At 40.4% G+C, this 27,158-nt stretch overlaps 1 protein-coding gene across 1 annotated transcript in view; it reads left to right on the forward strand.

Annotated features, from left to right (window-relative positions):
* Positions 1-27,158, forward strand: part of MNAT1 (MNAT1 component of CDK activating kinase) — a 114,573-nt gene that overhangs the window by 23,253 nt on the left and 64,162 nt on the right. Inside the window, exons 2-5 of the mRNA XM_057383855.1 lie at positions 9,834-9,986; positions 11,590-11,663; positions 20,050-20,153; positions 24,471-24,611. Coding sequence (XP_057239838.1) covers positions 9,834-9,986; positions 11,590-11,663; positions 20,050-20,153; positions 24,471-24,611 — 472 coding nt within the window. The remainder of the gene's footprint in view (positions 1-9,833; positions 9,987-11,589; positions 11,664-20,049; positions 20,154-24,470; positions 24,612-27,158) is intronic.

Raw genomic sequence — 27,158 nt, forward strand, 5'->3', positions numbered from 1 at the left:
ATTGAAGCAGTTCACAGAGATCATTCTTCCTTCTCTGATTTCCAACTATTTAAATTGCAATAGTAAACCCAACAGAGATTTAGCAAGTCATTCTAAATAGTGCTTTAGGGCAGGGAATAAATAATGCCCCAATCAATTGAAATTTCAGTAGGGAATTTTAATATGATGTAAAATTACCTGCATTAGTCTAGAAAACCCACGTGCTCTCAACAGCAGAAATACTATTGAGTCCTGAGGCTACTGGTGCTTTTGGTCTGTCTCACTGAAAAGGCAGCAGACTTGAAAAGCACTCTGTTCCCTGAGGCTGGATTGGACTGAAGAAGAGGGAATGGTGATTTATTGAGTCATGACCACCACTTTTTGCTGCAGAATAGTTTTTTTTCATGCTAGTAGAATATATCCTATATGACATTGCATGTTCTATCTGAAGTAGGACAAGCTGAGGATTCTTACTCTACTCTTCTTGTGTGCATTGTATCAACTATGAAAGACAAGCAGAATGCTGTGGTCTTACCTTCTCTCTTTCCACCGTATAAAAAAATTGATCCAAGTGAATCAAGTTTGGGTCTCAGACRTATGTGWGTTATGKTTTATGCCAGATAAGATAAATTAAYTGCTTTTTGGTAGAAGAGTAGTAATCTGCRTTTAATTTGTGAAGACTGCTTTAGACTGATGGTTAAGAGTGATTTCTGTTATGAGCAGAAGGAGCAGATGATAAAACATGTGAGCCATGCTTGTCATCCTTTAAAATAATTTTTTTCAGTATTCAAAGATGCACATAATATTAGCTTTTCCCTCTGTTTTTTTTCCCCCCTTCCTAAGCTATTGTTGTTTCAGGATTTCAGTTGTTAGAGCACGTAACCAGTACCACAGATAAGASTGGAGACATCATCTTTACCAGATCTGATTACCTGTTGAAAGCAATCAGGTCATCAAATCCTCCCTGTAAACTTTCAAAACATTTTAAAACTCAGTAATGTTAATTTTTTTAAAATTACTTTCTTGTCCAGTTACATTGATTCTGATTCCAGACCCCCACTGTTGTGACTGGTGAGAAGTACAATTTCCAGTATGAAGTTTCACTCTATTGGTTGTACTCGTTTTWGTTTCAGTAGCTTTTTCTGCTGCTTTTCCTGAAAAGCTAATCTTCCTAATCTTGTGGTCATCTAGTTGCCTTTTTGTGTATTCWTAGGATGAGCTCATCTGTTTTGAGCATGATTGACCAGAACCACACTGGTCACTTCAGATGACCACATCCTGCTGGTAACTCTTTCAAACATCAGCAGCTTTTCTGCTGCCACCTTGGGTTCCATGTGCCTTTTCCTGCACCACATGGCAGGGGGACCACAAGGTACTATTTAATTGGTGTAGAACTGTCACTTTCTCTTTTTGATACTCTTTAAATGATGAGCTCCCAGCGACTCTGTGACTTGTTTCAAATGCATGAATTAAYTTCTTTCAGTTGTGTTGCCTTCTGTTTCTACTGTGGAAGGACTTGGCTTTGTAGTAATCTTGTGTGCTTTGCGTAAAATATTCTGAAATAAAATTTGTCATGCTCTTTTGACTTTCTTGTTTTTAGCAATTCTAAAAATAGGATTTACCCTCTGTCTGCTACCCCGTGTGTTATTGCATTGCTTGTGTTTTAACTGCTCATTGACTCAGCTTTTTAGAGGTGTGCTGATCAAGCAACTTGTAGGGTACCCTGAAATAAGGATGGACACTTTTTTGTTTTTTTCCTCTCTTCGTACTTTTAGATCAAGATGAACTAGCTGGTATGCCACAAAAGCTTTGGAGGAGGGAAGGGAAGGAGAAATTTTAATCAACAGCATTGAGTAGTGTTGATTCAGAGACTGGGAAGAGAAGAACAGATCTTTATGCCCTCCCACTCAGTGCCTATCCCTAGGATCTTAGTTCAGGGATCTTGTTCAAATTGTAACCTGCCTATGTGGTGCACCCAGTGGGAGAGTTTATCTGGCTGAAAAATAACCCCAAAAATAACTGTGTGGCTGCACAAATGTCATTCTGGGAGAGGACAGCAGGAGGACAGTGCACAGCAGTGCAGGTTACAGCAGCTTCTCTGGCATTGCTACTGGTTTAACATGTAGGCATACACTTCTGGTGTTCCCAAGCTGGATTTGTAAACTCAGGGCTGCTGGGACTTTGCTACTTATCAGAATGGCAGATGATGTCTTAAACTTCGAGTTTGGCCATTCATTTGTAATTACATAAAAAGAAACAATTGATTTTATTTTATCAATAAACCAGGATTTATGTAGGAGCTCCCACTTGGTCATGGCAACTTCTTCTTTCAGTCTTTTCAAGCCAAGCAAGTTTAGTGGTGGGGAGGATATCACTTTGTTGCACTTTGCTTTTTGTGCACTGATAGGGGTTTCAGAGATATCCAGGRCATGAATGATGCCGTTCTTGCTCCACTAGGCTGTTTCTTTCAGTTGTTTTTATTCRTGTGTGCATACACCCACACTGTCTCTGTATTTGAATAGCTTAAGGAAACTGGACTGTGTACTTTTCATGCTTCGAGTCAARCACAAGTCTATGCTCTTGGCAGGAATTTGGCTTGGTTCCACCCAATAGTGGGGAGAGATGAGCCAACACTTGTAGATCACTCAACAGTATTTTTGCAAAAGATGGGTCAAGATTTTGGTTTCTGAGAGTTTTAAAGCCTTGTATGTTTTCCAYTGAGACACCAAACCACTGTTGTTTTTTGGAAAACCTTGGTTGTATGCCTGGCTCTCTGACAGATGTGTCTTATCAACTTTATCTTCTTACTCTGAGATTAGACATGAAATRCGGGAGTGTCTCGTGACAAGCCCTCAGTAATGTGGTCAGGATATCCCATCATGCCACAAATACCTTTTAATGTTTTTCCCCTTTTACCGTAAAGCYGCATTTCCTTGTCTTGTTCCCACATGCTGTTGTTGCGCTGTAAAATGCATTGAAAATACAGGACAGAATTCGTGTTTTGGATCAAGTAAAAAAATTGTCGTGACTATTTTGGGTCCTATTTTTTGTTGTCTATGTTTTAGTTTTTTCCCTGTGATTCTTGGCTTATTTAGGTGTTTGGTGTGATGGAGTAAGTGAATGCTCAGAGTACCTGAGTAAGACCTGTCAGCTCTGGGGTCAGTTCAGCTCTCACCACGGTGTAGGACTTTCTCACGAAGTAACAAATGGATACAGAAGGAGAAGGGAGCAATGGGTCTGGTATGGAGTCTGGTGAGAGATCTCACACTTGGTCATGATAAGTATGTTTGTCTTGTGAGACAATGGGTGACGTAGGCTGGATTGTGTCTAAAAAGGTGCAGTTTAGACAGACATGGAACATTTCGTAATTGTGACTTAAGTTCAGGTATGTTGTGGGCAGCTGTTGATCCTGGTAACTACTTCATTTGATATTTGCTGAGAACTCTGAAAACTTGCAAAGTTCTCATTGAATGAGAATAAAGCATGATAAAAAAAAAAAGGTTATTGACACAGTTGAATTATTATTTTAGTGCATGTGTTTGCCCAGTAGACCATAATGGATTTGGAGTAGTTGTTCTGGTACACTGAGTAAATTCTGGGTCGGTTTTGGTGTGCCTTGTCATTGTGAAAGCACTTATTTCTCAATGCCACRCAGCTGCTCTTGAAGTGTCAAGAATTGGCCTGTCAAGTACTGGCCTGTTGTTTGACCAAACTGGCAGAATKGTGCTGTAAGACATGTTTTTATGATTGTGTCCTTAATTGACTAGGCAGCAGTATGTCAAAAAGAACCACTTTTATTTAAATAACCATTGAAATATTTTTTCTATACTATCCAGAGTTAATGACATAAAAGCTCCTTTAATTTTTTTCCCCCCTAGGAAAAAAAAAAAAAAAAAAGGCTCATCTGTACTGGATAAAAATGAGTTATGTTTTAGCTTGCTGCATACTCTCTTGTCAGGTCCAAGCCCCTTGAAATGGTTTTGTAGTAGAGATGTTGAAACACAATGGGTAGTGGAAATGTTTATTATTAATTGACTCAGTATGTATTTTTTTTTTTAATTTTTCTTTTTTTTTTTATTAAACCTGAAATGCCAGTCAGTCAAGGCTGTTGTTCAGCCACTACCTGGTCTGATTTCTTTCTGGTGCAGTTGAGATGAACTGCTCTGTATAGCAGGGTATGTACATGACAGTTTGGAAAATAGGGTTAACTGTGGCTGAACGTCTCTTAAATTTTTGAGATGTCTGGGCTCATTTAACCTCCTCCTCTCTGCAATTCAGAGCAGAACTTGTCTGGCAAAACAAAATGAAACAGAAGTGGTGTGTGTGCATCTTTTTCCCAAAAGATATAAATAGTCTAGAAGGAGGATTGTGTTCTCAGCAGCTTGGCAGATGACGCTGAGAATTGACATAGCACAGATAYCGGCAAAGCACCGGAGTGTCTTTTTGCTTTTGCTTTGTTGCTTAAGGGAGGGGRTTCAGATCAGCTCTCTGGAGTCTTGATACTTAAAAAAAAATGAAATGTTAGTGAAGCAGTCTCTGAGATTTTGGGTCACAATGTTTGTGACTGGCCTGAAGAGAAGGGAGCTGCAGACAACTGCAGGTAGTTTATAACAGTGTTTAAAACCCCGGAATTCTCATGTAAATTGAGCATTTTTCATCCGAATCTGAAAGAGTTGTGATTCCTGTCTGAGAGCTGAGATGTGTCYTRTTGCAATAATGAACTGTARTCTCTAYGTGGCACATGGGCTGCCTGTGAGACCTGTTTATTTACTAGTTGAAGACAAGACCCATTGTGGGGATTTTTGCCAAACAAGGTTTTGAGAGCATTCTGAGGTTGTCTCCTTACAAGGTGAGAACAGCAAAATCCCCATTGGTGGRACTTCACAGCATCTGAACAGGAATAAGAGAGTAAATGGTATCATTTTCTCCCCACTCCCTCTTGTATCTGGCAGTCAGGAAAGAGATGGCCCAAAACACGTGGGCAGCAGCTACTACAAGTACTGAATAAGGATTTATGGGTTGCTGAAGCTGAGGTGTGAAAAGGAAAAGACAGATTTTTATCCCTAACTCCCTACTGATCTCTTAAGCTCCTTTATTCTGAGGCTCTGRGAAGCACTTGATGCCACCAGTCACTGTGCTCTTTTCTCTGCTTTTGGTCCCTATCCTATAACATGGAGAAAAAAATGGCTTTAGCTTGGTTCTTTTGACTCTTTTGGATCACAGAGGTCATGGTTGCTGCAGATTCCAGGAAGAACCTGCCTTCTAGGCTTTGTCTATTAGTCCATCAGCCCAGAAAATAAAGCTACAGTGGCCAACTACAAATAGTTGATGAGCTCTTGGCTATGTAGCAGAAACCACTGTGACTTGTTAATGTACTGAAGGTTGTGAAATAAACAGGTTTGACAGCTGCTCCCTCCGAATGGGGCTGTTCTTGTCTCAGTTCAAGAATCACTGCTTGAGAAAATCAAATTGTCTAACCCAAGCTAAGCAAGAAGCCTGGGAATGTTTCTAGAAGCATCCTTGATTAAAAAATCTCAATGTCATTCTGTAATCTTTCTCATATGTGTGTTTTCTGTTGCTTTTTAATATTCCCTCACCATAAATCAAGTCATTCAATTTTTGAAAGTAAATYTCCCTTTGACATCAAAATTGAGGAACAAGTGAAAACACATCATTTTTGCTGATTCTTTCCACTCCTCTTGTTTGTGGTTCAGGTCTTGGCTATGTATTGAAGATGGTATTACTTTTTATTTGAAACTGTTTTTTTCCATAGTAGAGAGTATCACTTGTTTTGTGAGTTACTTTAAATAACAGAAACATCTTGGTTGTAAAARCTGAAGAAAAAGGGGCTTAGAAATGTTAAGTATTTGATCCTGTTTAAGGARTATATTTACCAAAAATAGGCTTTGTAAAGAAGGGTAGCAATTAATTCTGTACTATTCCTAGTCAACAGCAAAAGCCATAAAGATTTTTTTTCTGAGGTGATTAATGGCTGCATATCTAAAGTCCTGCAAATTTTTGTAGAGCTCAGCAGAACCTTAAATTTTGAGAGAATATCTTGTGCTCCTGCTTGTGAAAATAGCTGTTCCTTTAATCTGTTTTGTTTGCTCCCTTGCCAGCCAAGCTAAAAAAGTGARCAGCACCATCAAGCTATGCTAATGTTGAGCCATTTTCATCTCTTCAGTGTCCCAGAGGGTTGGTTCCTTATCTGCCATCATCCCTGCATGAAGTGAATGTGTGCATGTGTGGGGAATGCAGGATTGGGCACAAATCTTGTACCCTTTGAAGACACTCTGTCCAAAACAAACACTTAGTTCCCAGTAAGTGTAATTTAGTTGATAAATATCTTAACAGTTTTCTGGGGAGGAACCTYTGCTTGTTTTCTCTGTTGTACAAAAAGCATTTTTAGTATGATCCTGAAGTCCTTGAACATGAGGGCCTGCAGTGCTGTTTGTGSATTGATTGTGCCAAACCATGTAGATGCTTTATTGTTTGCTTTTCTCAAAAATGTGGTGTTGTTCTAGACTGCTCAGAGACWGGGCCTTTTGTTTAATATTTCATGGGGATGAAAGAGAAGGACAAGAGAGATTCAACCACTGAATCAAAATGAACATTCTAGTGTTTATTGGTGTYGAAGCCAGGAGACTTTATTGTTCCTGGTTGGCATTACTGATCACTGTCTCTGTTGTCCATGTGTAAATAAGTCCTTGGATATTTTCTTTTGATGTCTTCATTCTGATTGCCTGTTCTCAGGACACAAACTCAAATCCTACAGGTAATGAAATGTTTTAGTGTGTGAAGTAGAATACAGATTGCAAAGGCTGTGAAACCTCAGTGTGAAGAGGAGAATCATCAACATCATTGAGTGGTTGTTTTGATCTCATATGTGAAGCTGTTGTCTTCAAACATACCCAGTGTTGACCAAATGTACGGATGTGATTTTTAAGTATGCACATTTGTCAYCATAATTTATACAGATAGCATATCTGCATACATAATACACATGCAAATGRAAAATCAGCTACTTAAAGCTCCTAATTTAAGAAAACACGGGGCCCTCTGTTTTGGCCCTGATTTGAAGGTGAGTAAAGCAGTGCTTTGGTGCTTTACACGTTTGGGGAAAGCCATATATGATGTGTTGGCCAATGAAAGATGTACAGAGTGATGTCCTGCTTCCAGTTAACTGTTTCTACAGTAAGGCCAGTGGGGAAATTGGACTTGGAAAGAAATGGAAGGATCTCCTGAATTACGTGGTCTGTGTGCCATGAGGAGCTCTGTAATATCAGCTGTGGTGTTGGACTGTCCCTGTGTGCTGTTGAATAGGTTGAGTACCTTTGGTGAAGTCAAAGAAAATGCTACATATCTTTAATAGCTAACTAACTACATAATTCATATAAAAATGTATTTTAAATTTTACAGTGAAAGGTGCTTTTTTCTCAAGTCACATTTAGAAATATTTATTTCAAGACATGAAATAATTAATTATATCCTCCTTTATGGCARTCTGCCTTCCTGATGATGACATATGCTCTGATGTTAGTGGTATGCAGCAAAACCAAAAGGAACTCCTTTGAGTGGGATTTGGGAAATGACTTTTTTCCTTCCTCAAGAGTCAGATGGAAATGTGTGACCAAACACTGCTATTGGTGGCAGAGTGGCTGCTGTTTGTGGGAGAAAGGATGACAMATCTGCTCAGAAGGAAGCTTGGGATCTGTCTGTGTAGATCAAATCTGTCCAGAGATGGGACAGGAGGCAGGATATGGACAGAGTCCAGGTCTGCCCTTGACTTGTCCCATAAAGCCCCCTTTGAATTCAGAAGGAATTATCTCCAAATAAATATAAGGGTGGATGTGCATGAGTGAGTGAGAATGCGATCACCTGATGTGGGATTCCCATAGTGAGGTGTTGACTCATCTTTTTATGTATGGAAAGCTATTTTGCAGCCTTAGAAACGGTGGTTTCAGTTTGGGAAGGCATTGAAGCACTTRTCTGAAGTGCTTTTCCAAGGAGGGATTTTTTTCCACAGTCAAGTCCTGTGCAAACTTGAAATGTCTTTGATTTAGGGAAGGGGGAGTGAAGTAGTTTCAGGTGCTACTGTCTGTGAATAATATCCTGCACATGGAGCCCCTGTTCTGTTGGTCCTTAGGCAATACCATGATRAAAAAACAATATAAACACCTGCACTTGGGTCCACCTGCTGAGTTCTGTAGCTTTACACTCCCTATTCTATAACTTAGGAAGAAAGAAGCAGGGATTTTTCTGTGCTTTGGCTGCTGTGTGGAGGGAGAGACACAAACAGCACGAGCTGCCAAGATGAAGGAGACATTGAAGCTGTCCTTATGTCGGGCTCCTGCATGCACGGACAGGTTGGGGGAGGAAGGAGAAAACCCTTTCCCTGCCTTGSTCTCTTGCATTTACTATTGCTTCTCTTGTAGTGGGGACCTAAATTGCTTTCATGATGTGCTTTACACTAATTTATCGTTATTTTCTTGAGTGCATGTTCCAGCAACCTCTGAATTTCAGGCTTAGTGCACTAACAACGTTTGGTCTTTCCCTTCCCAGATAATTTGTATTTATAAATACACTTTGTTTTCTAATAAAGGAATCCTGGAGCAGGAAAATGCCCAAGTAAGTTCAAGGTTTTGCTCTTTAACATTGACAGCTGCTGTGCAAGATGCAGGCTGAAGCTGTAGTTCTCCGTGTGTTAAAAACAAAAAAAAAAAAAACTGCTTTAAAAAAAGAATTGTGAGATACAATTGTGTTTGTTTTGCGCTTTCTAATCTTGAAAACAGAAGCTGGGTAAAACTGGTTGGCTCTCCTCAGCTCTGCCTCTGTAAGGACTGGAACCAGTTCAGTTGGGGGTAGGTCAGCAGTGCGAAAGTTTTGTTTAAGATCTTTCTCAACCATGTCAGTGTTGTTTCTCTTAACTTGTTTAGCTTTTTGTGCTGGGTTTGTGAAGGTAAAACATGGCTTAGCCCTTAATGTACAACTGTTTTGGCTTCAATATAGCAAAGCTATAAATAGGCACCCCTTTGCCTCCCCAGCARTAGGAAATGACTGCAGCAGGTGTTGTCCTTGGATAGAAATTTGTACATTATTAGTACCCAAGTACTTTTTTTAAAAATCAGCTTTCTTGTTACATGTTCTTCCTTTATTAAATGCCAACTGATTGGTCAGCAAGTATCTTGTTAAAATCTGTAATCTTCTTTAGGTCAAAAGAAATAAAAGCAGAAAGGTATTTTTGGTTTATTTCTGTGCAGCCTCTGAGTAAAGTTTATTTTATGTGCAATTTAAAAAGTATTACCACAAGGCACAGGAGAGCTGCATAGAGCTCGTTGCTGACTGAAATTGTATTTTGATTCTTTGAGCTTTGCTGGGCTGGAGTTTAGCTCAGGATAGGACTGGCAGGTGCTTGGAAGACTGCAGCCAAGATCCATGCTTGGACTGAATTCTTGCATTGCAGCATCAAGAAAATAAACAGGGCTTTTTTATGYAGCGAGGTGGTACTTAGAATAAATAAGGATATTGCAGTCAGGTCTGTGTGAAGTGGGTTTGATGGTGTCAGTTAACAAGCTTTCCCTTGATACAAACCCCATCTTTTTGTTTGGTTTAACTTTTGGTCCCAGCAAAGCGCTGGAGTTGTTTGRGCAGGGAGAATCAATGTGTTTGTGCTGCTGAAGCTGTTGCTGTTCAGCCAGGGTGGAGAGTCCTGGCCTCCTGCCAYTGGTGGGTGCTGCAGAAATACTGAAATCCAGGAGAGATGTGCTGTGCAAACAGCAAAAAGGGGGGCAGTCCTGTGTTTCAGCTCCTGTTTAACATCTGTGTGTCTTTGCACCTCTCCCTTTGTCCCACAGATGCGAGAGCTGTGTGGATCTGCTGTTTGTGAGAGGGGCTGGGAACTGCCACGAGTGYGGTACCCCCCTGAGGAAGAGTAACTTCAGGGTACAGCTCTTYGAGGACCCTGCAGTTGACAAGGAAGTGGAAATCCGGAAGAAAGTGCTGAAAATGTGAGTGTCACCATTTAAAAGAACAGAAGGTGGATGTATTTCATGGATCACAGTTTTAAAAAAAATGACTTATTCAGTAGTACAGAGGAGATGGTTCTTTTTTTTTGAAGTGGCAAACCATAAAACTTCACTCCATTTATCATGGAGGGATTTCAGAGAATCTGATTTTGTGCAACAATTGAGAGCTGAATTCTCAATTTAGCCTTGAGGGATTCCTGCTTAGCATTAGAAAATGTTGGGTGTTTCTATGTGGCCTTCTTTGGCAAAGACTTGGCTCCTAAATGGAGATAATTAGATATTGAGGGGGTGAACATGGCAGTAGAGCAAGACACAGGACCTTGATTGTTTGGTTCCCTGGGGACCTGTTCTGAGAGTTGAAGGCTCATTCCCYTCAAAATCAAAATGGGCCAAAGAGAGTTCACATTGTTTTTCGCTTCACACAGCAATTGTTAGTGGAAATGGTTCCTTGCAAGCCTGGTGTTGCCAGCCTGTCAYGCAGATTGAAAGCTTTTGGAATTTAGATAAATGAGGTCTAAAATTGCATCTTGCTCCTTGTGGCCAAGAAACAGCATTTTGTAAAGAAAATAAGCAAGCCATTTGGTGTTTTGATAGGAGAAAATCTGATAAATGTAACAAACCCAGGGAGAGTTGTGTGTGCAAAAAGGAATGTACAGGTAAATGATAAGCTTGGCAGCCTTTATCTAAGATTTGGTACAATAGTAAATTAATTGTATGATGTTGCTGAATACCAGATGCTGATGTGGAAAGCAATAATTTAGATGTTGGATTTTAAAATCTACCAAAGTTAACAGAAGTCAAACTGGAATAAGTCAACTGAGTTCACTAAACAAGGAATAAAGTTTCGTTAGAAGGGAAAACTTTGGAAAATGCTTGGCCCAGTTGGGTTTGCCAGACTAGTTTTTAAGAGGCAGAAAAAATGCCCCCAGATTGGAATTTGGCCTGAGTTCTTGGGTTAGATTTTTATATTCCTGGGTGTCACGGTCCACAGAGCAGGCGGAATCTCAGCTTTATATTTTCTTGGGAAGAAAGTCTGCATGTCTTGACTTTCAAARGCTGTTCTTGCTCTAAGCCAGTTGTCCCTTCATCTTTTTACTTCCTCCAGATCTGAAGAGGTGAATATGAGTCCTGGAATGGTCTATTGATATGAAATGAGATAATTGTGTAGCATTTTCAGTTTGCTGCTGACATATGCTTTCCTTTGTTGGCACAAAGCCAAAGTCCCTTTTCTGATACTTCTAGAAAAGCTTTTTTTTTTCTGTGGGTGTTGCTGTTGTCTCGGCCTTTGTTTTGAGGCTGCCTGGGAGTTGCTGTATCTTGGCCTCTGTGCTCATGTTTACCTGTAACCCTGGAAAAGGARTGGGCAAACAATAGGCAAAGATAGCTCTGATTTCTTCCAGGCTGGCTCTTTTCCTTTGGAACAGGCACTTCTGTCTCTCATTAAAGATTCTGGTCAGTTTGGGAGTCACAAAGCACGTAGTTGATAAAACAAGATCAATGCTTCATCAGCTTGCAACAAAAGCTTTGTTGAATGGAAATTGCATCTTTCTGTGTTGGATAAATACTTATTTCTTTTCTCTTAAAGATACAATAAAAGAGAGGAAGATTTTTCCACTCTAGATGAATATAATGATTTCTTGGAAGAAATAGAAGAAATCGGTAAGTCTTAATGCTTGCATTTTTGATGTGCTGTGCTTATGAGACCATAGGCTTTTATCTTCTGACTCAGCTGCCTATCAGAATGTCTGAGTTGAGTTTCTGTAATATAATTTATCTTAGTATCAGATTTTGATCTAATTACTCTTTTCTGTATTTTAATCATATTTGCTGAACTGTGGGACATTGTTAAATAAAACATTTTATCTGCCAGAGAAAAAAATACAATGCAAAGAGGAAGCAGTGCTTTATAACTGGAAAAGAAAGGCTTGCAGGGGACTGTCAATGCTGCACTGGCAAAGATTAAACAAAGAAAGGAGAAATTGAAATTTTCATTATATGCCTCCATTAGCTTTATCTACCATGACAGAAGCCATATGGTGTCTTTCATCATTTTTSCTTCTGCAAGTACAGTAGTTGAAGCTGCTTTGAAGCTGCTGACCTTACATACCACTGTGGTAGCATTTTATGTTGCTGTGCAGAAGAAGGTTTAGGAACAGACGTTGATTTCTTTCTCTTTGGATTAGCTGAAGCAGAACTTTGCCCTTTGGGGAAGGGACAATGTTATCAACAGAGTTTATTTTCTTCTTAGTTAGGGTGACTTGTGATTTATGGTGGAGTGATGGGTTTTGCTTGGAAAAACAAAGATGTGTTCAAAGGAGTGACTCCTAAATGGTTTGTTTCTTGGTTTTTATGAGCTTCTGAGGCTTTTCTTTCTTTTGACCTGGAGGAAGAAGAGGTGACTTAGAGCATGCATGAGGGGCAGTGAATGTGATTTGAAGGAAACCATGGAGATGTCACTTTTCCTTAAGTTTCTCAGAGGAGCCCTTGCTCCTTTTTGCACTGTGGTGTTTTTAGTAATGTATCCAATACACTTACTGCTGTATCATGTTTTTGTTGGCATCAGAAGGCTGAGGCTGGGAAGCCAAATCGTGTGGCTGGGAAACACAAGTCACACTCAGATGGATCCAAATATCTGGAGGAGATGATGTGTGGGTGTAGCTCTGTTTATATATATTTTTTGAATGGTATGGGGGAAGGAGGGAATGAATAGAAAGAATGGCCAGAGRATCCTGGAAGAATCTGTGTGCTTATGGAAAGCAAAACTGCTTTTATTCATGTACCACTAAATACAGTGTCCTGCTTAAATGCTGTTGCAGGGCTTTCCAACTTCTGTAACAAGGGAGTTGAAGTTTTGCCTGAAATTGCCTGAACCTTATGAATTGGTGCAGGATGTTATGATTCTACAGCTCTTGGGATTAGGTGGTTGCATTTTAAATAGTTGCAGAGCCTGTACTTGGTTTAGAAGCARCAGAAATCTGGCTGGTCTTGGTGACCTTAAGAAAAAGAGTGACTTTGTCAGTAATTGTGTTGGCCCCACAAATGCATAATGAAAAAGCTTGATAGAGTTGTTAGGAATTAGAGTTAGTTACCTGGCAGGGACACTTGAAACACTGGAAGGAATTGGAAGTCCATCTTGCATCCCMGTTCCTTCATGTAGCAGCCAGGGTGATGAGAGGAAAGAAGAGGTRCAATCAGATGGGTCTTTATTTTTACTATCAGTGGGTTCATTTATCATCTACCAGCTTCGACAGATCCCAGAGGACAGGTTTAATTCAACAACACTGCTTTAGGCAGGATTTCAAGCCCTGTTCTCTTTCCCTGGTTTGTGACAAAGCCCATTGCACATTTTTCCCCAAGCTCATCCCTGCTGTGGTCCTGGGCAGAATTCCCCACCTGGCTATCTGGTGTGACACTGTGACTTTTTCCAGTGCATGTTGTGAATGGTTTGACTGAACAATGTGTTAAAAAAGGCTTTGTGTGTGATGATTTCACATTTTACTGCTGAGAGGAATTATTTCATTTCTGTGTGTCACTGAATTCCCTGCTCACTTGATTACATGAAAAACCGGGCTGCAAGATGGAAAAGAAAGGAGGTGCAGGGCAGTTTTGCCTTGTGGAGCCAACATTCAGCAGGTTGGCAGTACCTGGTGGTGGTTCAATCTGCCAGGTTGCAAGAGTAGGAAGCCAGAGAACTGGATTTCCACCTGACCCAAACGCTCAGTTTTTCTGGGAGAGGGTCAAAGTGCAGTTTTACCTTTTTCCTCTTTGCTGGAAGGTTTGGTTTCTGGAGTTGTTGTGGTGGCTTAAATGAAGTAGTTGCTTAGTAGAGATGTATACTACATCCTGTGTAGGTATATTTCCTGTGACCCTGGCACAGTTCTGATAGGTTTTCTAAATATTCCAGGTAGGTCAGCTCCAAAATTTGCATGGAATGAGAYGGTGCAGTTGCTGATATGATACAGGACCTCACTTGAAACGCATTTTCCCTCTTCATATCTTTTGTACCTACAGACCTTTTCTATTGAAATAGAAGAGTTGGGTGGTGCAGCAGCAGCATGTGGGTGTGGGAAGGTCAAACAAACATTAGAGTAGTCACCTTTTAAGATTTCTGTTATAAAAACCACGTTTTTGAAGTGGTTCAGAGTGTAGCCACTGAATAGTGCTTTGGGCTAAAATGTGTTAAACAAGGCTTTAAATAAAAACCACATTTTAAGYAAGTTTTCCCCAGAAGAAAAATCAGTYAGACRATTTGAGAACATTGTAAACACAGTTTGTTGTCGTTAGCACTAGGAATAMAAATAAAGTGAAAGGGTTAAAACCYRCCTTTGAGAAAGSTGTGGACAACAYGTATCTGAAGGAGTCAGGTCTGTGCCCGCAGGATGAGAGGGGCAAGGTTAAACCTTTGAGTGTTGTTACAGGTTGCGGTCTCTGAGCACAGTGCAAATTTGGTTTGCCCCTTCTGCAAAGTTTTCTTCTTCCCCCAAGCATTTCTTCTTCCCCACAGTGTCTCTGTAGCCGTTTTTCTAAGCCCTGTGTGAAAGCTCTCTGGAGCAGGAGCTGCCTCCCAGCATGTGCCTGGCACCTTCTCCTGGTACCTGAGCRAGGCCCCAGGCATTACCACAACACAATTGTCAGCGATAATTGCTGCTTTTTGAAAACATTCCCTGCCTCCAGCTTCCAGGGAGGCTGCTGTAATTTGTGTATTCCTGCATCTCCCTACTCCTCCAAGTCTTTATGCCATAGTGGCTTTCTCCTGACTTGTCTTGCTCAGAACACTTATCTMACAAGTGATCCTTGCATGAAAAGGGTTTTGCTATCTGTGATCACTTGTGGGTTGTGCTGTTTATTGTTTTGTGGTTTGGTTTTTTCCTTTCTATGTGTGTGTGTTTTTGAGGATGGTGTTGCTGTAATAACCCAATAACCCAACTAGAACTTGGGCAGCTTTCTCAAAGATCCCTTTCAGACATCTCACGTGAACCAAGATTTCACAGTATTCCAGCCAAAATCCATGGGGCTGAGGAGTTTCTATCATTCATTACTATGCAATTTTTCTGGAAAATTTACTGACTCAATAAAAACCCACTGAGGATAAACAGAAACAATTATGAATACCTAACTGGACTTTTCTGGTTAACTGTGGGTTTTCTTTTGTTTCTGATAATTATTTTGTTATAATTGCAGAAATATTGGTTGGAAGGGGCCTGTTAAATTCTATTCCATCTTTTCTCCCTCTCACCCCACTCATACCCCTTTTAAAAGTATAGGGACCAGGCATAAAAAGCACCAAGAGAAGGTGCCACAGTAACTTGGGACATCCCGGGGAGGCTGAGAATGACATTGTGTCTCCCTCTGTAGCACTCTGCCTTTTCCAATCTGGGGCTTTATAAAGATGATAATAAGGAGTTGTTTGTAGTAGGATGGGAGGAATATTGTTTATAACAAACTAATACTAATAATTTTTAGTCTTAATCTAAAACAGGGGGATCTTGATGGGCTTAGTGCTGCAGTGCAGTGATATTTATTCATACTGCTGTGTTGCTGGACAAATTCTTGTGCCATTTAATTAAAATTCTTGTCTCATTTTCTTTTTTATAACTAGGAAACTATTTTTCCATTTGTTGTAGAATTGTATAATGTGTGTTGTTATTTCGAAAAGCAGCAAAAGTCTCCCTGTAGAGGCTGAATTTCAGAAGTTGGAAGTTTTACCTAAATAGAATGAAATGTTTCACAAAAACACAATAGTCTTCCTGTTATACTTAACAGATGTCTCAAGGCAAGTCATTTTATAAACCAACCAATGTGAGATGGATAAGTAGATAAATAATTGTTGCATACAAAACAGCTTCTGTTTCTTTTCCCTGAAGGGCTTCAGGCCTCTTATATCGGCTTATGTTATATTTCAACATGGACAAAAATAAGTCTGTCTTCTCTTTGAAACCTTTTCAAACCAGCCATCTGCTTTGCCACTCATGTTCAGATCTACACCAATATTTTTTCAGGGTAGGTGTAGCATATGAGTTGGGATTTTTAACTCTTTCTAGTTCTTCTAGTTCTATACTTCTTTTTGTTGTGGGTTTGTTTTTTTTTTTTTTTTTAAAGTTAAGAATTGTATTTAAAATAAATTTCTGGCAAAACTCAAAGCAGGCCAAATAAAAAAAGTGCTGCATAGTCCTAGCTATGTAAAAGTTAGCATGCTGAGTATTAGCAATTATGTTCCTTGGTTTGGTARTTGTTGTTTTTAAATGCCAAGTAACTTGTGGTGGGGACAAGGGACAAGAGAGGGAAATAATATCTTAATTATTTTTTGTGCCCTAGTGCCCCTTGCAAAACAGACTTGTCAGCTGTAATTGTGAGGATACAATGGAAAGAATTTGTATTCTATAAATATTGATGAAAAGACGTTTGAAGCTCATGAAAAATTTATTAGAAAATATGTTGAAAGATGTTTTGGCTGGCTGGTTGGCCACTGGTAACCATGCAGTGTCAAAGAGCAGCTTGTTTTGCTGGTCGGTGTTTRTTGTAGGAGGGAAGATGCTGTTTTCATGTACTAAAGGGCAGCTACTGGTGCTGGTGTTGATATAGGAGATGTAGGTTACACTGTTACACTCTCCACTGTTTTTACTTTTTTATATTTTTTTACACTGKTTCCACTGTTACAACAAAATGTAGCTCTTAGTTATTTCCTCTCTTGGCCAAGTTAGTGTTGAGGAGCGGATGCTTAGGACCAGGACAATGTTCCCTGTCAATAACTGTTGCTGTAACAACATTCACTGTGACAAATTTGCTCTGGCCTTTGAGGATTGGAAGTTGGAATCTCTCATTGCTGGTGTCCTGCAATATCCTTGAGTGACAAAGCAGAGTAAGATGGACAGAGCAGAGTCAGTGTGGTGTGAGCAGATCTGACTGCTCAGGGGATGGTTGTAGCTGTGGTTTGGTTCCAGCCAGAGCAGGAAAACAAGGAGGGATAAACACTTTCTCCTTGCTCTCAGCAGAGCAGAGGGCTTTTAGGGGGACTGTGCAAGTGAGTGCTGAAAATTTCTGAAACATTGATGCAGAAATGGATTTTCTGCATAGAAATGTTACTTCCTATGAAGTACCAGAATACACCCACTTTTGTAAGTATTTCTTAATAAAGGCAGGCATCTGCATGTGTTTAAAACGTGTTACTTTCTCCAGTATGAGTTTTAAAACTTAAACCTTATGTTTTACAGACCAAATTGTGACTAATCGAACCTACTAAAGATAAGTGAGAAAGAAGTGAAAAAACAAACCCTAAGGTTTCAAGCAGCAATAGTTGCAAAACAGGGATCATCAGCTTATTGCTGGATTTATTTTTAGAGAAATATTCACAATGTTCAGGAGCCTAAAGGCAATTTGGCATCTCCTCGTGCACCTGAAGGTGGCATCTGGGCATCCTGCTAGCACAGCATGGCTCATATGCTATTTCTTTCTTGTGTCGTCATTGAAGAGTTTAGAGAGCTGCTGTGTGGATTTAAGTTGTAGGAAGTGCTGACATTCCCATGCAGCTGCTGTCATTGCACAGCCCTGGGCTGGTTGTATGCCAGCATTTTCACATGAYACTTCTTCTCTGCCCTAATACTCAAATATTAAAACTTCTTGTCAGTGGGGAACTAGAAATTTGGAGGTCAGATCTCCATTAAAATGCTAAAAATTCAAACTAATATGCTATGACCATAAAGTGCATGTTGGTCACAATATGAAGTAGGAAAATGTTATGCCTTTTGGCGAGGGAAAAAAAACCCAAAACATTTGGAATAGGTAACTTGCTTCCAAAAACCAAGGAGCTGAACTTTGGATGGCTTGTTTGGGTTGTGGCAGTGCCCAGAGGTTCTGCCAGAGAGGAGATCAAGACCACAGGGAGAAGTGCTGCCTGTAGCTGTGTGGAGACACAGCAGGTGGTGTATAGGAGAAAAGAATCCTTCTTCCCCTTGTCCTGGTTCTTGCCAGTGGGAGATCTCCAGTGCAGAAGCCCGGTGATCTGACCAGGAATAGTGGCAAAGTTCAAAAATTCAGCTCTGGTGTTGATTCCAAAATTCTTAAAGCACAAGCTCAGCCTCCATCTTAGGTCTTCCCTCTGAACTGAGAATGCTGGTATGAAGCTAGCAGAGTTCAGTTGATTCAGGAGCCAGATTGAATTGCATTGTCAGTTCTCTTGATATTGCTTATTATTTGGAAAGGGGGAAAAAGAAATACAGCATTTGGGGGTTTTTTGCATAAGGGTAGGAAGTTCTTCAGCTGTATCTTGCTGAGCCCTATTTTGTTGCAGTTTGAGAAAGCGGAATATTTTTGGTAAGAGTCAGATGATGTGGTGGTTTGGTACTCCTGGCAAGAGAGCATTCCTATTCCCATCTTTTATTACTTCCCTACTACCCTCTCTGGCACTTGCCTGACCCCGGTGTTCAGACAGTTCCAGTTGCTGGAGGGTTTCTGTTGACACTGTGTAGCATCCAGGGGAGCTCTGGAATCAGAGCAGGGAAAGGGTGAGGCCAGTGCMTCAGGAGAGGGGCATAAGAGCAGGRATGCATCTCTTGGCTGTAGYGAGCTGGGCTTGTAGAACTGAGCTGTATCCCACAACTCCACCATGTTGGACCTTCCTGTTTTTTCTCTTTGTCTCCATTGACTCCTGGCTTTGATTTCTTGATGTTTCCTTTGCTGCACTCAACAGGTTTGCCAGTCTGGGCTACCTCTGGTTTGGTTTGCCTAGAACCCTCCTAAATACTAATTTCTGCTGTGTTGCCTGTGGAGAGGATGAAAGAATGGATATGATCTTCCCTGAACTGAGATGTATGTTATCCTGATGAGTAACAACAGACTTCATGCTGCTTCCTTCTGTTCCTCTCTAGCAGCCTCGCTGGTACAAATGACTTGGCAGTGGTACCTATGACCAAGGTTAGTTTGGCCCTGGTTGCCTAAAAGCCTGGGAGGAGAGARCTGAACCAAAATCTCCCAAGTCCCATGCTGGTGTTTTCACAAGAACCCCCTTCCCTTCCCAAGGGTCTGRGGTAACACAGTCACTGTGTGGTTGTTCCTTGCGAAGGATTTATCAATGGCAGCACAAATTTCTCTGCTGCTCTTGTAGCCACGTGACAGAGCTCTTGGAGGCTTTGAGTGCTGTATTTTGGCACTGTTCAGGAGCTTTAAGGCCATGGGCATGWGCCCAGCATCCGCTCTGGATGGGGATCACCAAGTGACTTCCCAGTGATAACAGCTTCCAGTTGGAATTCACTTGACCCACAAGTGAACCAGTGACCTAGAGGTGAAGGGCTCAGGCATTGTATCAAATTACTAATCATCCAAACCATCTACATCTTTCAAGCTGTTGATTGTAGAAACTGTTCAATTTCTTGAGATACCGTCTGTGCCATGTGTAGATAATTGGGAATGTTGTGCTAAACTGTGGAGGTTGCTGGCCGACCCTGCTTGCTCATAATTACATGAGATATAGTCTGTCACCATTGAGAGACATCAAARGAATGTCAGCTGACCTATTAATCTGGAAGCATCTGCAGATTCCTYATAATAAAGGTAATTGTATGTTGATGCCTTTTAAGTTATCAAGCAATGTGAATTTTCATGCTGTACCTGAGAATTCAAAGAGTCACTGTGGTCTTTGTGCATTAGATATTCCCTGTGGAATGGAATGACTTAATTTCTAAYCTTGTCTTAATATGTATGTGTTTGGTCTAATTTAATTTTACAGGGTTCACTGTGTCCTTAGCTCTAACTGCTACTTGAAAATGTTCTATGAGTAGTATGATGATTATTCATGTGTATCATTATCAGTGTCACAAAATAGGATGCAAGATTCAAATTTTAATCTTCTACAGATGTGTAAACTCTGCTGGCTTTCGTTGAAGTGCAGTGACTTAGCAGATTGTCTCTGTCTTTACAGGGTGTGTTTAAATAACTGCAATGTTTATATCTGGCTAGAAGGGATGGAGAGCATAAGAATAGTRTTTCTTTGTCATAGTCATGCATGCTGACCTAATACTTTTTGCTTTCTCTCTTTATAATATTTATGCAGTATTTAACTTGACCAACAATGTGGACTTGGAGAACACCAAAAAGAAAATGGAGCTGTATCAAAAGGATAACAAAGAAGTCATTCAGAAGAATAAGTTAAAACTGGTTAGTTAACTTCTCTCCCCTACAGTTTTTGTTCATTTGTTAAAGGATTTGTGGAGTGTATTGTACTGTCCTAAAACAAATCAAAGCTCAAAGCACGATGCAGATTTCTCTTTGTATTTATTGATATTTGAAATGTAGTTATGCTTTATTTTGCAAAGGGCTTGAAGAGAGAGGCAGGCAGTGGAGTCTGTGTCTAATACATCACCACGGCATGCGTGCTGGCAGTGTCGTTGGACAATATCCAGGAGAGATGAAGTTCATTCCTACACCAGGACAATCGTTCCTTTCTCATCCGAAGGAAAAAAGGAATCCAGACTCAGACATTATGAAGCTCCCAGGAGAGAGTTGTAAAATTGAGGGRAAGCATAGGTCTGGTTTATGCAAAATTCAAAATGAAAGACGTTGAAACAAACATTCAAACTTTTGTTCAAGAGCTGATAACAGTAACATCAGGGATATTGTATATATGATCTGTATGCAAAACACACAGTTCTTTGAAAACTCATTCATTAAATTATGGCTCACATATAATTTTGTTCTTTAAAAATAAACTTGCATGCATTTRTTCCTGTAAGAAAAGTTTAATCTGTTAAATATTTTTTCAGCATAAAAATACACATTGTTATCAGTTGCAGAAGGAAAATGTCTGCCCAGAGTGTGACACATAACAAGGTTTTGTGTTTGTAATCCAGTTGCACTAAGGACTTGCTTTCAAATCAGTAGGGGTGAAATCCTCACTCCCCTGAAGTCTGTGGCAAAACTCCGAGTGATTTCTTTAGCTCTAGGATTTCACAGGAGGAGATTGGAATCTGAAAAATGTTTGTTTGAACCTCTTCCTTTTAAAGGCAAGGAAATTTCCCTAGGGGTCCATCTCTGATCTGTTATCCTGTCTCTGACACTGTGCAATATCCTCTGCTGCAGAGCTTGAAGAGACCTGCCAAAGCTTTGGCTACATGTCTTATTTTACAATGTACTTGCAGCCTCTGGGGTCACAGTGAGAACACTCTGCCCTKCCTGCAGCCCACCTTCTCTTCAAGGAAGTGACTCTGACAGCCTGTGTGATCCTGTCAGGCAGCTCTCTAATACCCTTTACCCACTCAAGCCCCCAGGACTTCTGTTTGCTGTGCTCTGTAGCCCTGCTGTGCTGGAGGCTGGCTGCTGGAAGCTGGGCAAGCCTGCTTGAATCCAGACTCACTGGAGAGCTGGAGACATTTCTCTTTTTTCTTTTTTAACATTTGAAATGTTCATGATTTCTTTTTCAACAATTGGAACATAAGAATAGACTTTACACAGTGTTTTTTACAAAATCTGCATGATCTTGCCCATAAATTTACCCCTCTCCTAAAAGCTGAAGGGCAACTTTCCCTCTCTAGCTCTTCTTAGCAAGTTTGGGAATGTCTTTACTCCATTCATGGTAAAAGGTGTCCTACTTTATTGCCTGAACTTCTTATTGCTGGTCATTGTCCCTACATCCTTGACTTAAATTTTTCTGTCCACTGTAATAGGTTACTTCTGAGGAATATAGATGRTTTTCTGTCCCTCTTGTGTTTATTACTCTTTGCCTGCTCCGGTTTGAATTCGTGCTTGGCAAGCAGAAGGGRCCAGAATTGAATGCAGCAAACTTAATGGCTCTCGTAAAAGAACTGTCTTTTCCCATCTCTGCTGGAAATACATTGATCCTAAGACAGTTCTTCTCTTCTAGCACTGTCATAGGGGCGGTTCACAGTCAGTAGTTGTCAAGCAGGGCATTGTATTTTCTCCTCTTTGGGTTCTAACTCAGAAATTATTGTGYCCAGGTCTGGGCTTATAAGTCATTTTGCTCTCAGTTCTGCTGCTTCAGTCCTCATTAACCTGTCATTCTTACAAATCAAAATACAAAGTTACTAAGTCACCTCAGAATTTGAATAACTGCTTGTTCTCCTGTCAGTACAAGCCATATTTTTCATTTCTGTAGCCAGTTCCTAATGACTTTGCTACCCTTGTACTAACCCATTTTTTAGATCTGTACATTTGATGCAGGCCCATGCAGAGAAAGTTTAAGTAAAAGATTTTGGTTTGGGAAAAAAAAAAAAAAAGTGAAGATCAAGATCATTATAAATTGATTTTTATATATAGATATTTATATGCACTTTTTATTTATAAAACTTTACACTCTGAGTAGACTGCAGCTTTTCCAGTGTTTCTCCCTTAAATAYTTGCCATTCTCCAGTCATAGGGTAACTTGTTGCTTCCTATTTTATCACTTGATGTTTAATTTCACGTGCTGCTTTGTGCAGTCTTGAAATAGTTTTGTCTGAATTCTGTGATGTGAATGGCATGTTTTCTTGATTATCCTTTCCTGAATGTGGTGAAACATTATTTTACTTTCAATTTACTTCTTCATTTGTAGGCTTGAGTTTATTCCAGGCTTCACTGTCATCATCTTTTCCTTAACATATTAGGACTGTGTTTAGATTATCTTTAGGCTGGACACAGTCCTTGCTGCCTATTGAACTCATCTCTTCTATTTTGCTGTTCTGTTTGGTCTTTTTTTTGGAAAGAATTTCATCTGACGTGCTAATTCTTCCATTTTCCTGTAGTCTGCTCTGGTTTAGATTTGTATGTCAGTTTAYTTATTTCTGACTATAATTTTTCTGAGCTGTTTCTTCAGACCAGGTCTGTCAGCACTTCCCTACAAGYTTTCTTCTGTTTCAGTGCAAATTCTAGGCAGACTTTAGAGATGAGTGGGGAAGAGCCTTGGAATGTCTCAAGATGCTGAGCTTTTTCAGTCCTGTTGACTGAACTGACTAAATCCCTTAATTCTCAGATGTAACCTTGGTTAAAAGTTTGAGGATTTTCTTGTTTGTTTTTTTTCCTTTCATTAAATGCAAAGAGAACCCAGTTCCAGGTGGTTGCTGGTTGGTGACCAGCTTTTTACCAGTGTCACTGCACCATCACAAAATGGAAGCAGCTTCTGTTGGTTCAGTGGCAGGTGATGGGATCTGTCAGCTCTTGCATCCAGGAGTAACTGAGCCTCACTGSGACCCACTGGCTTGATCTGTCTGATAAAGGGATATTTTTCATATATGCTGGCTTGTATAAGGTAGCTTTATGATGTAACTTTATGATTAGAACAAGCTTTACTACGCCCTTAACCTCAATGACCATAGAATAGGCTGAGTTGGAAGGGACCCAAAAGGATCATTGAGTCCAGCTCCTGGCCCTGCACAGCACCATTCCCAAGAGTTCCACCCTGTGCCTGACAGCATTGCCCAAAAACTTCTCAGACTCTGTCAGGCTGGTGCTGTGAACACGGCCCTGGGGAGCCTGTTCCACTGCCCAATATCCCTCTGGGTGAAAAACCTTTTTCTGATATCCAGCCTAAACTTCCCCTGGCACAAAGTCAGGCCATTCCCTTGGGTCCTGTAACTGGTTGCCACAGAGAAGAATCAGTGTCTTCCCCTATGATGTTTTGCTGAAACTGCTTTCATCAATGAATCATCCATTTAAATTTATGAAAATTTAATTATCTTGCCATTTTTATTCCCTTTGTTCTAATATTTTTGATGGGGAAGATTTGGAAAATGTTTCCTGTATGTTTTTCCTTGTATCTTCTTGCAACCAATCTGACATTCCTTTGATCCCTCTTCTTTATAAAATTGTTTAATCCTCTTATTATCCCTGTCTCTGAGCCCTCTTCTGTTTTTTTTCTTTCACTGTGTTTTTCAAATACAGGTTGCTTAATAGTTTACAGGTTAAAAAAAGACTTGTCAAGAAGTAACTGTAACAAAAGCTAATCATTTTGTACTAGTAATCTCTTTTTCATCTCATGCCGCATGACTATTATCCAAGTTATAGAAAAAAATCTTATTTTCTGAGAATGTGACATTTTTACAATTCATGGTTAAATGCTTTAACYTAAAGGCTTTTCTATAAATATTCACATATATGTAACTTCTCATTTTTCTTCTACACCACTGATAAGCACCCAGTGTGCTTTGCAAAGGAGATGCAGCTGATGAGTGGGATGATCAGGAACAGWATTGTGGGATTATGTTTTTGTTCACCTTAATTACTTCATTGAGTTGTAGGATGTGTGGGAGCTGAGAGAGGCTCACTTTAGAGTGAAAACTTTATGGAAAACCCATTCTCTAACATTTAAGGAGTCAGATCCAATCTGCAGTGAGCAGCAAGTTAAAAATACTAACTTTACAGTGGACAATTCTACTTTAAAAGGTAGAATGTGGCTGGTTTCCCCTTGCATGGCCTGCCCTGGGTCTCTTGGTGGGCAGGGGAGCTGTGGGGTTGCTGTGAGCTGATTTCTGATTTCCCTTTCAGACGAGGGAGCAGGAAGAGCTGGAGGAGGCTCTGGAGGTCGAGCGGCAGGAAAGYGAACAAAGGCGGCTGTTCATCCAGAAGGAAGAGCAGCTACAACAGATGATGAAAAGGAAGAATAAACAGGCACTCCTGGATGATCTGGTGAGTCACAAAACCAGAGGCTTTGAATGCTCAGTAGCAGTGCATTGACATTGTCTTTGTCACTGCTAACTGCCTGGAATTAGCACCTGTCCCTGTTTTGTATGTTTTGTGTTTCCATTCTCTCACCTGTTATTCATTTCAGTGTTGCAAACCACTCTGGTTTTGGTCAGCTAAGGGTGGATGAAGAGTGTTTCTGGGGTTTATAGACTTAACTGGACTCTACCACTGTTGAATTGTTTAGGAGTTGAGAACTGGTTGATAGTCTGGTGTGTGTGGAAGCAAAATGGTCATCAGGAGGTGCTTCTTGACTGAGCCCTCTCTGCAGTGGAGATGGTGGAGAGCAGGAGACAGGATGAGTTACCCAATCATTGGTCAACCCTTTCTCAGTAAGAGCACCCAGTGCTAGGGGTCCTTTTGCATTCAAAAACTACTAAAAGGATAAGTTTTCTTGCCTTGAATGTGTCATGTTCTCCTAATGAGACTTCTCCTGTCCAACTTGCTTCTTTTGAAGTGAGGGAAGCTTGTATAGAGAGAGGAATACTCAGACTGCTCCTGGAAATCATGGTAATCTTTGTCAATTTGCTACTGATTCTGCACCTGAAATGCAATAATGTGAGGGCATAAAGAAAAAGAAACCCTATTCCAAAACACACTCCTAACTGACTAGAGACCAGTGGAGATGTGTGTTTGGTGATGTTCATTTTATTTTTTTTAACACAGCATTTGGTTTTTGTGGAAACCTTCAACAGATGGCTGGCAGAAAGAATAGTTATAAATAACCCTTAAAACATGACTAAAATAGGTAGTTTTAACTGTGATTGCATATGTATTGCTATTAAAAGATACCTTAATATTCTAAAACCAACATAAAGGTGATTTTTAAAGGCTGAGGGAAGAAACAGGACAGTTTCACGTTGTGTCTCTGTTTCTGAAGGGGCAGTGTCAACTTAAATTTGAGCCAAAACTTGYTTTATAATATTATTAAGGTTTATAAAACCAGCACTGAGGTGTTTGTGTAGTGACTTACAAAGTCTGTGGAAAGCCAGTGCTTGTTAAACAAATAAACATTTCCTATGGTCTCTGAAATCCCTCTTATACTGAGCTGCAAATCTGAAAATGAAACTTATCAAAAGTAAAACTTAATTGAGGAGTGCAGCAAAAGCCAAGCATAAGCAGCACCAGGGTAAAGAATTAACTTTAAGGAAATAATCTTATATCTATGGTTGCTGTTTCTGTGCTAAAGCAAAAAGGATTAATTTTTTGCTACAGAGATACCATCTGTTGTAGAGATGTCAGGTATTTTCCTTGTCAAGAAATGAATTTTACCTTTGGTGCTGAAATCTTAAGAGGCTGCAAATCTCATGGAATCATAGAAATGCTTGGGTTGGAAGGGTCCTGGAAGACCATCCAGTTCTAACTCCCTGCCATGGGGAGGGAAAACTTCCCCTAGAGCAGATTGCTGTGAGCCCCAACCAACCTGGCCTTGAGYACTCAGTGTTGGGGTACYCATGGCATCTCTGGGCAACCTGKGCCAGGGCYTCACCACCCTCACAGGGAAGAATTTCTTCCTAATATCTAATCTAACCCTGCCCTCTGTGAGAGTGAAGCCATTCCCCCTTGTCCTGTCTCTCTCCATCTCTCTTGTCAGCTCCCTTTAGGTACTGGAAAGCCACAGTGAGGTCACCCCATAACCTTCTCTTTTCCAGGCTGAACAATCCCAATGTTCTCAGCCTTTCCTCACTGGAGAGGTGCTCTTCCCTCTCATCATCTTGGTGGTCCAAGTCATTATTTGTGCTACTTATGGTGATTTCATATGGATTAAAGGTTTCAGTTGTGTACAAAAGTCTTTGAGAATACTCTGCCATCTTCAAAGAGCTGATAATTTAGRTAGTCCAGAGGCACAGAGAAATGTTTGGTATTTAAAATGTGCAGTGGGCCCTGGTCTTTGGCCAGCCTGGGGAACCCAGTGGCTCATATGGAAAGGACTGGACCTGGGGCCAGGGCTCCATGAACCCATCCTTGGCTGGGAGCAGGGAGGGGAAGGCCAGTGTGATGTGCTGGAGAGGTGAGCAAAGCATTGGGAGGGACTGAGGCTCTGCAGGCCACTGGAAAAGCAGTTTGCTCTTTTTTGCTTCCCAGTACTAAATTAGGCAATTTCTATGTTACCTTCGTTGTAGGTCACCTCTATTACAATAAAACCTTTCACTTTCAAAGCACAATAACCTGTCATAGTTTTTAGGCTTGTAGTTTTAAATGCACTTTACGTATCTCTGGAAGAGTTACAAGTGTTTTATTTTGTGTTGTTGTTTGTTTGGGATTTCTTTTTTAACCTTGGATAGCCTTGGATAATCCAGGCTGAGTAAAATATTAAAACACTTTCTTTATGTACTGAACAAACTTTCTCACATGTATCCAGAGGATTCTAAGATGATCTCTTAGATGTGTTGTGTGTTATGGGGTTTGCACTCTCCTCCTCAACAGCCCATATTTCCCAGACATGGGCAGAATGGGATTGCAGCACATGGCAGAGGAGCAGGTTTTCCCTGG

This window comes from Malurus melanocephalus, unplaced genomic scaffold (assembly GCF_030028575.1).
Source record: "Malurus melanocephalus ecotype Western Australia unplaced genomic scaffold, MMel_1.1 scaffold_667, whole genome shotgun sequence".
Lineage (NCBI taxonomy): Eukaryota > Metazoa > Chordata > Aves > Passeriformes > Maluridae > Malurus > Malurus melanocephalus.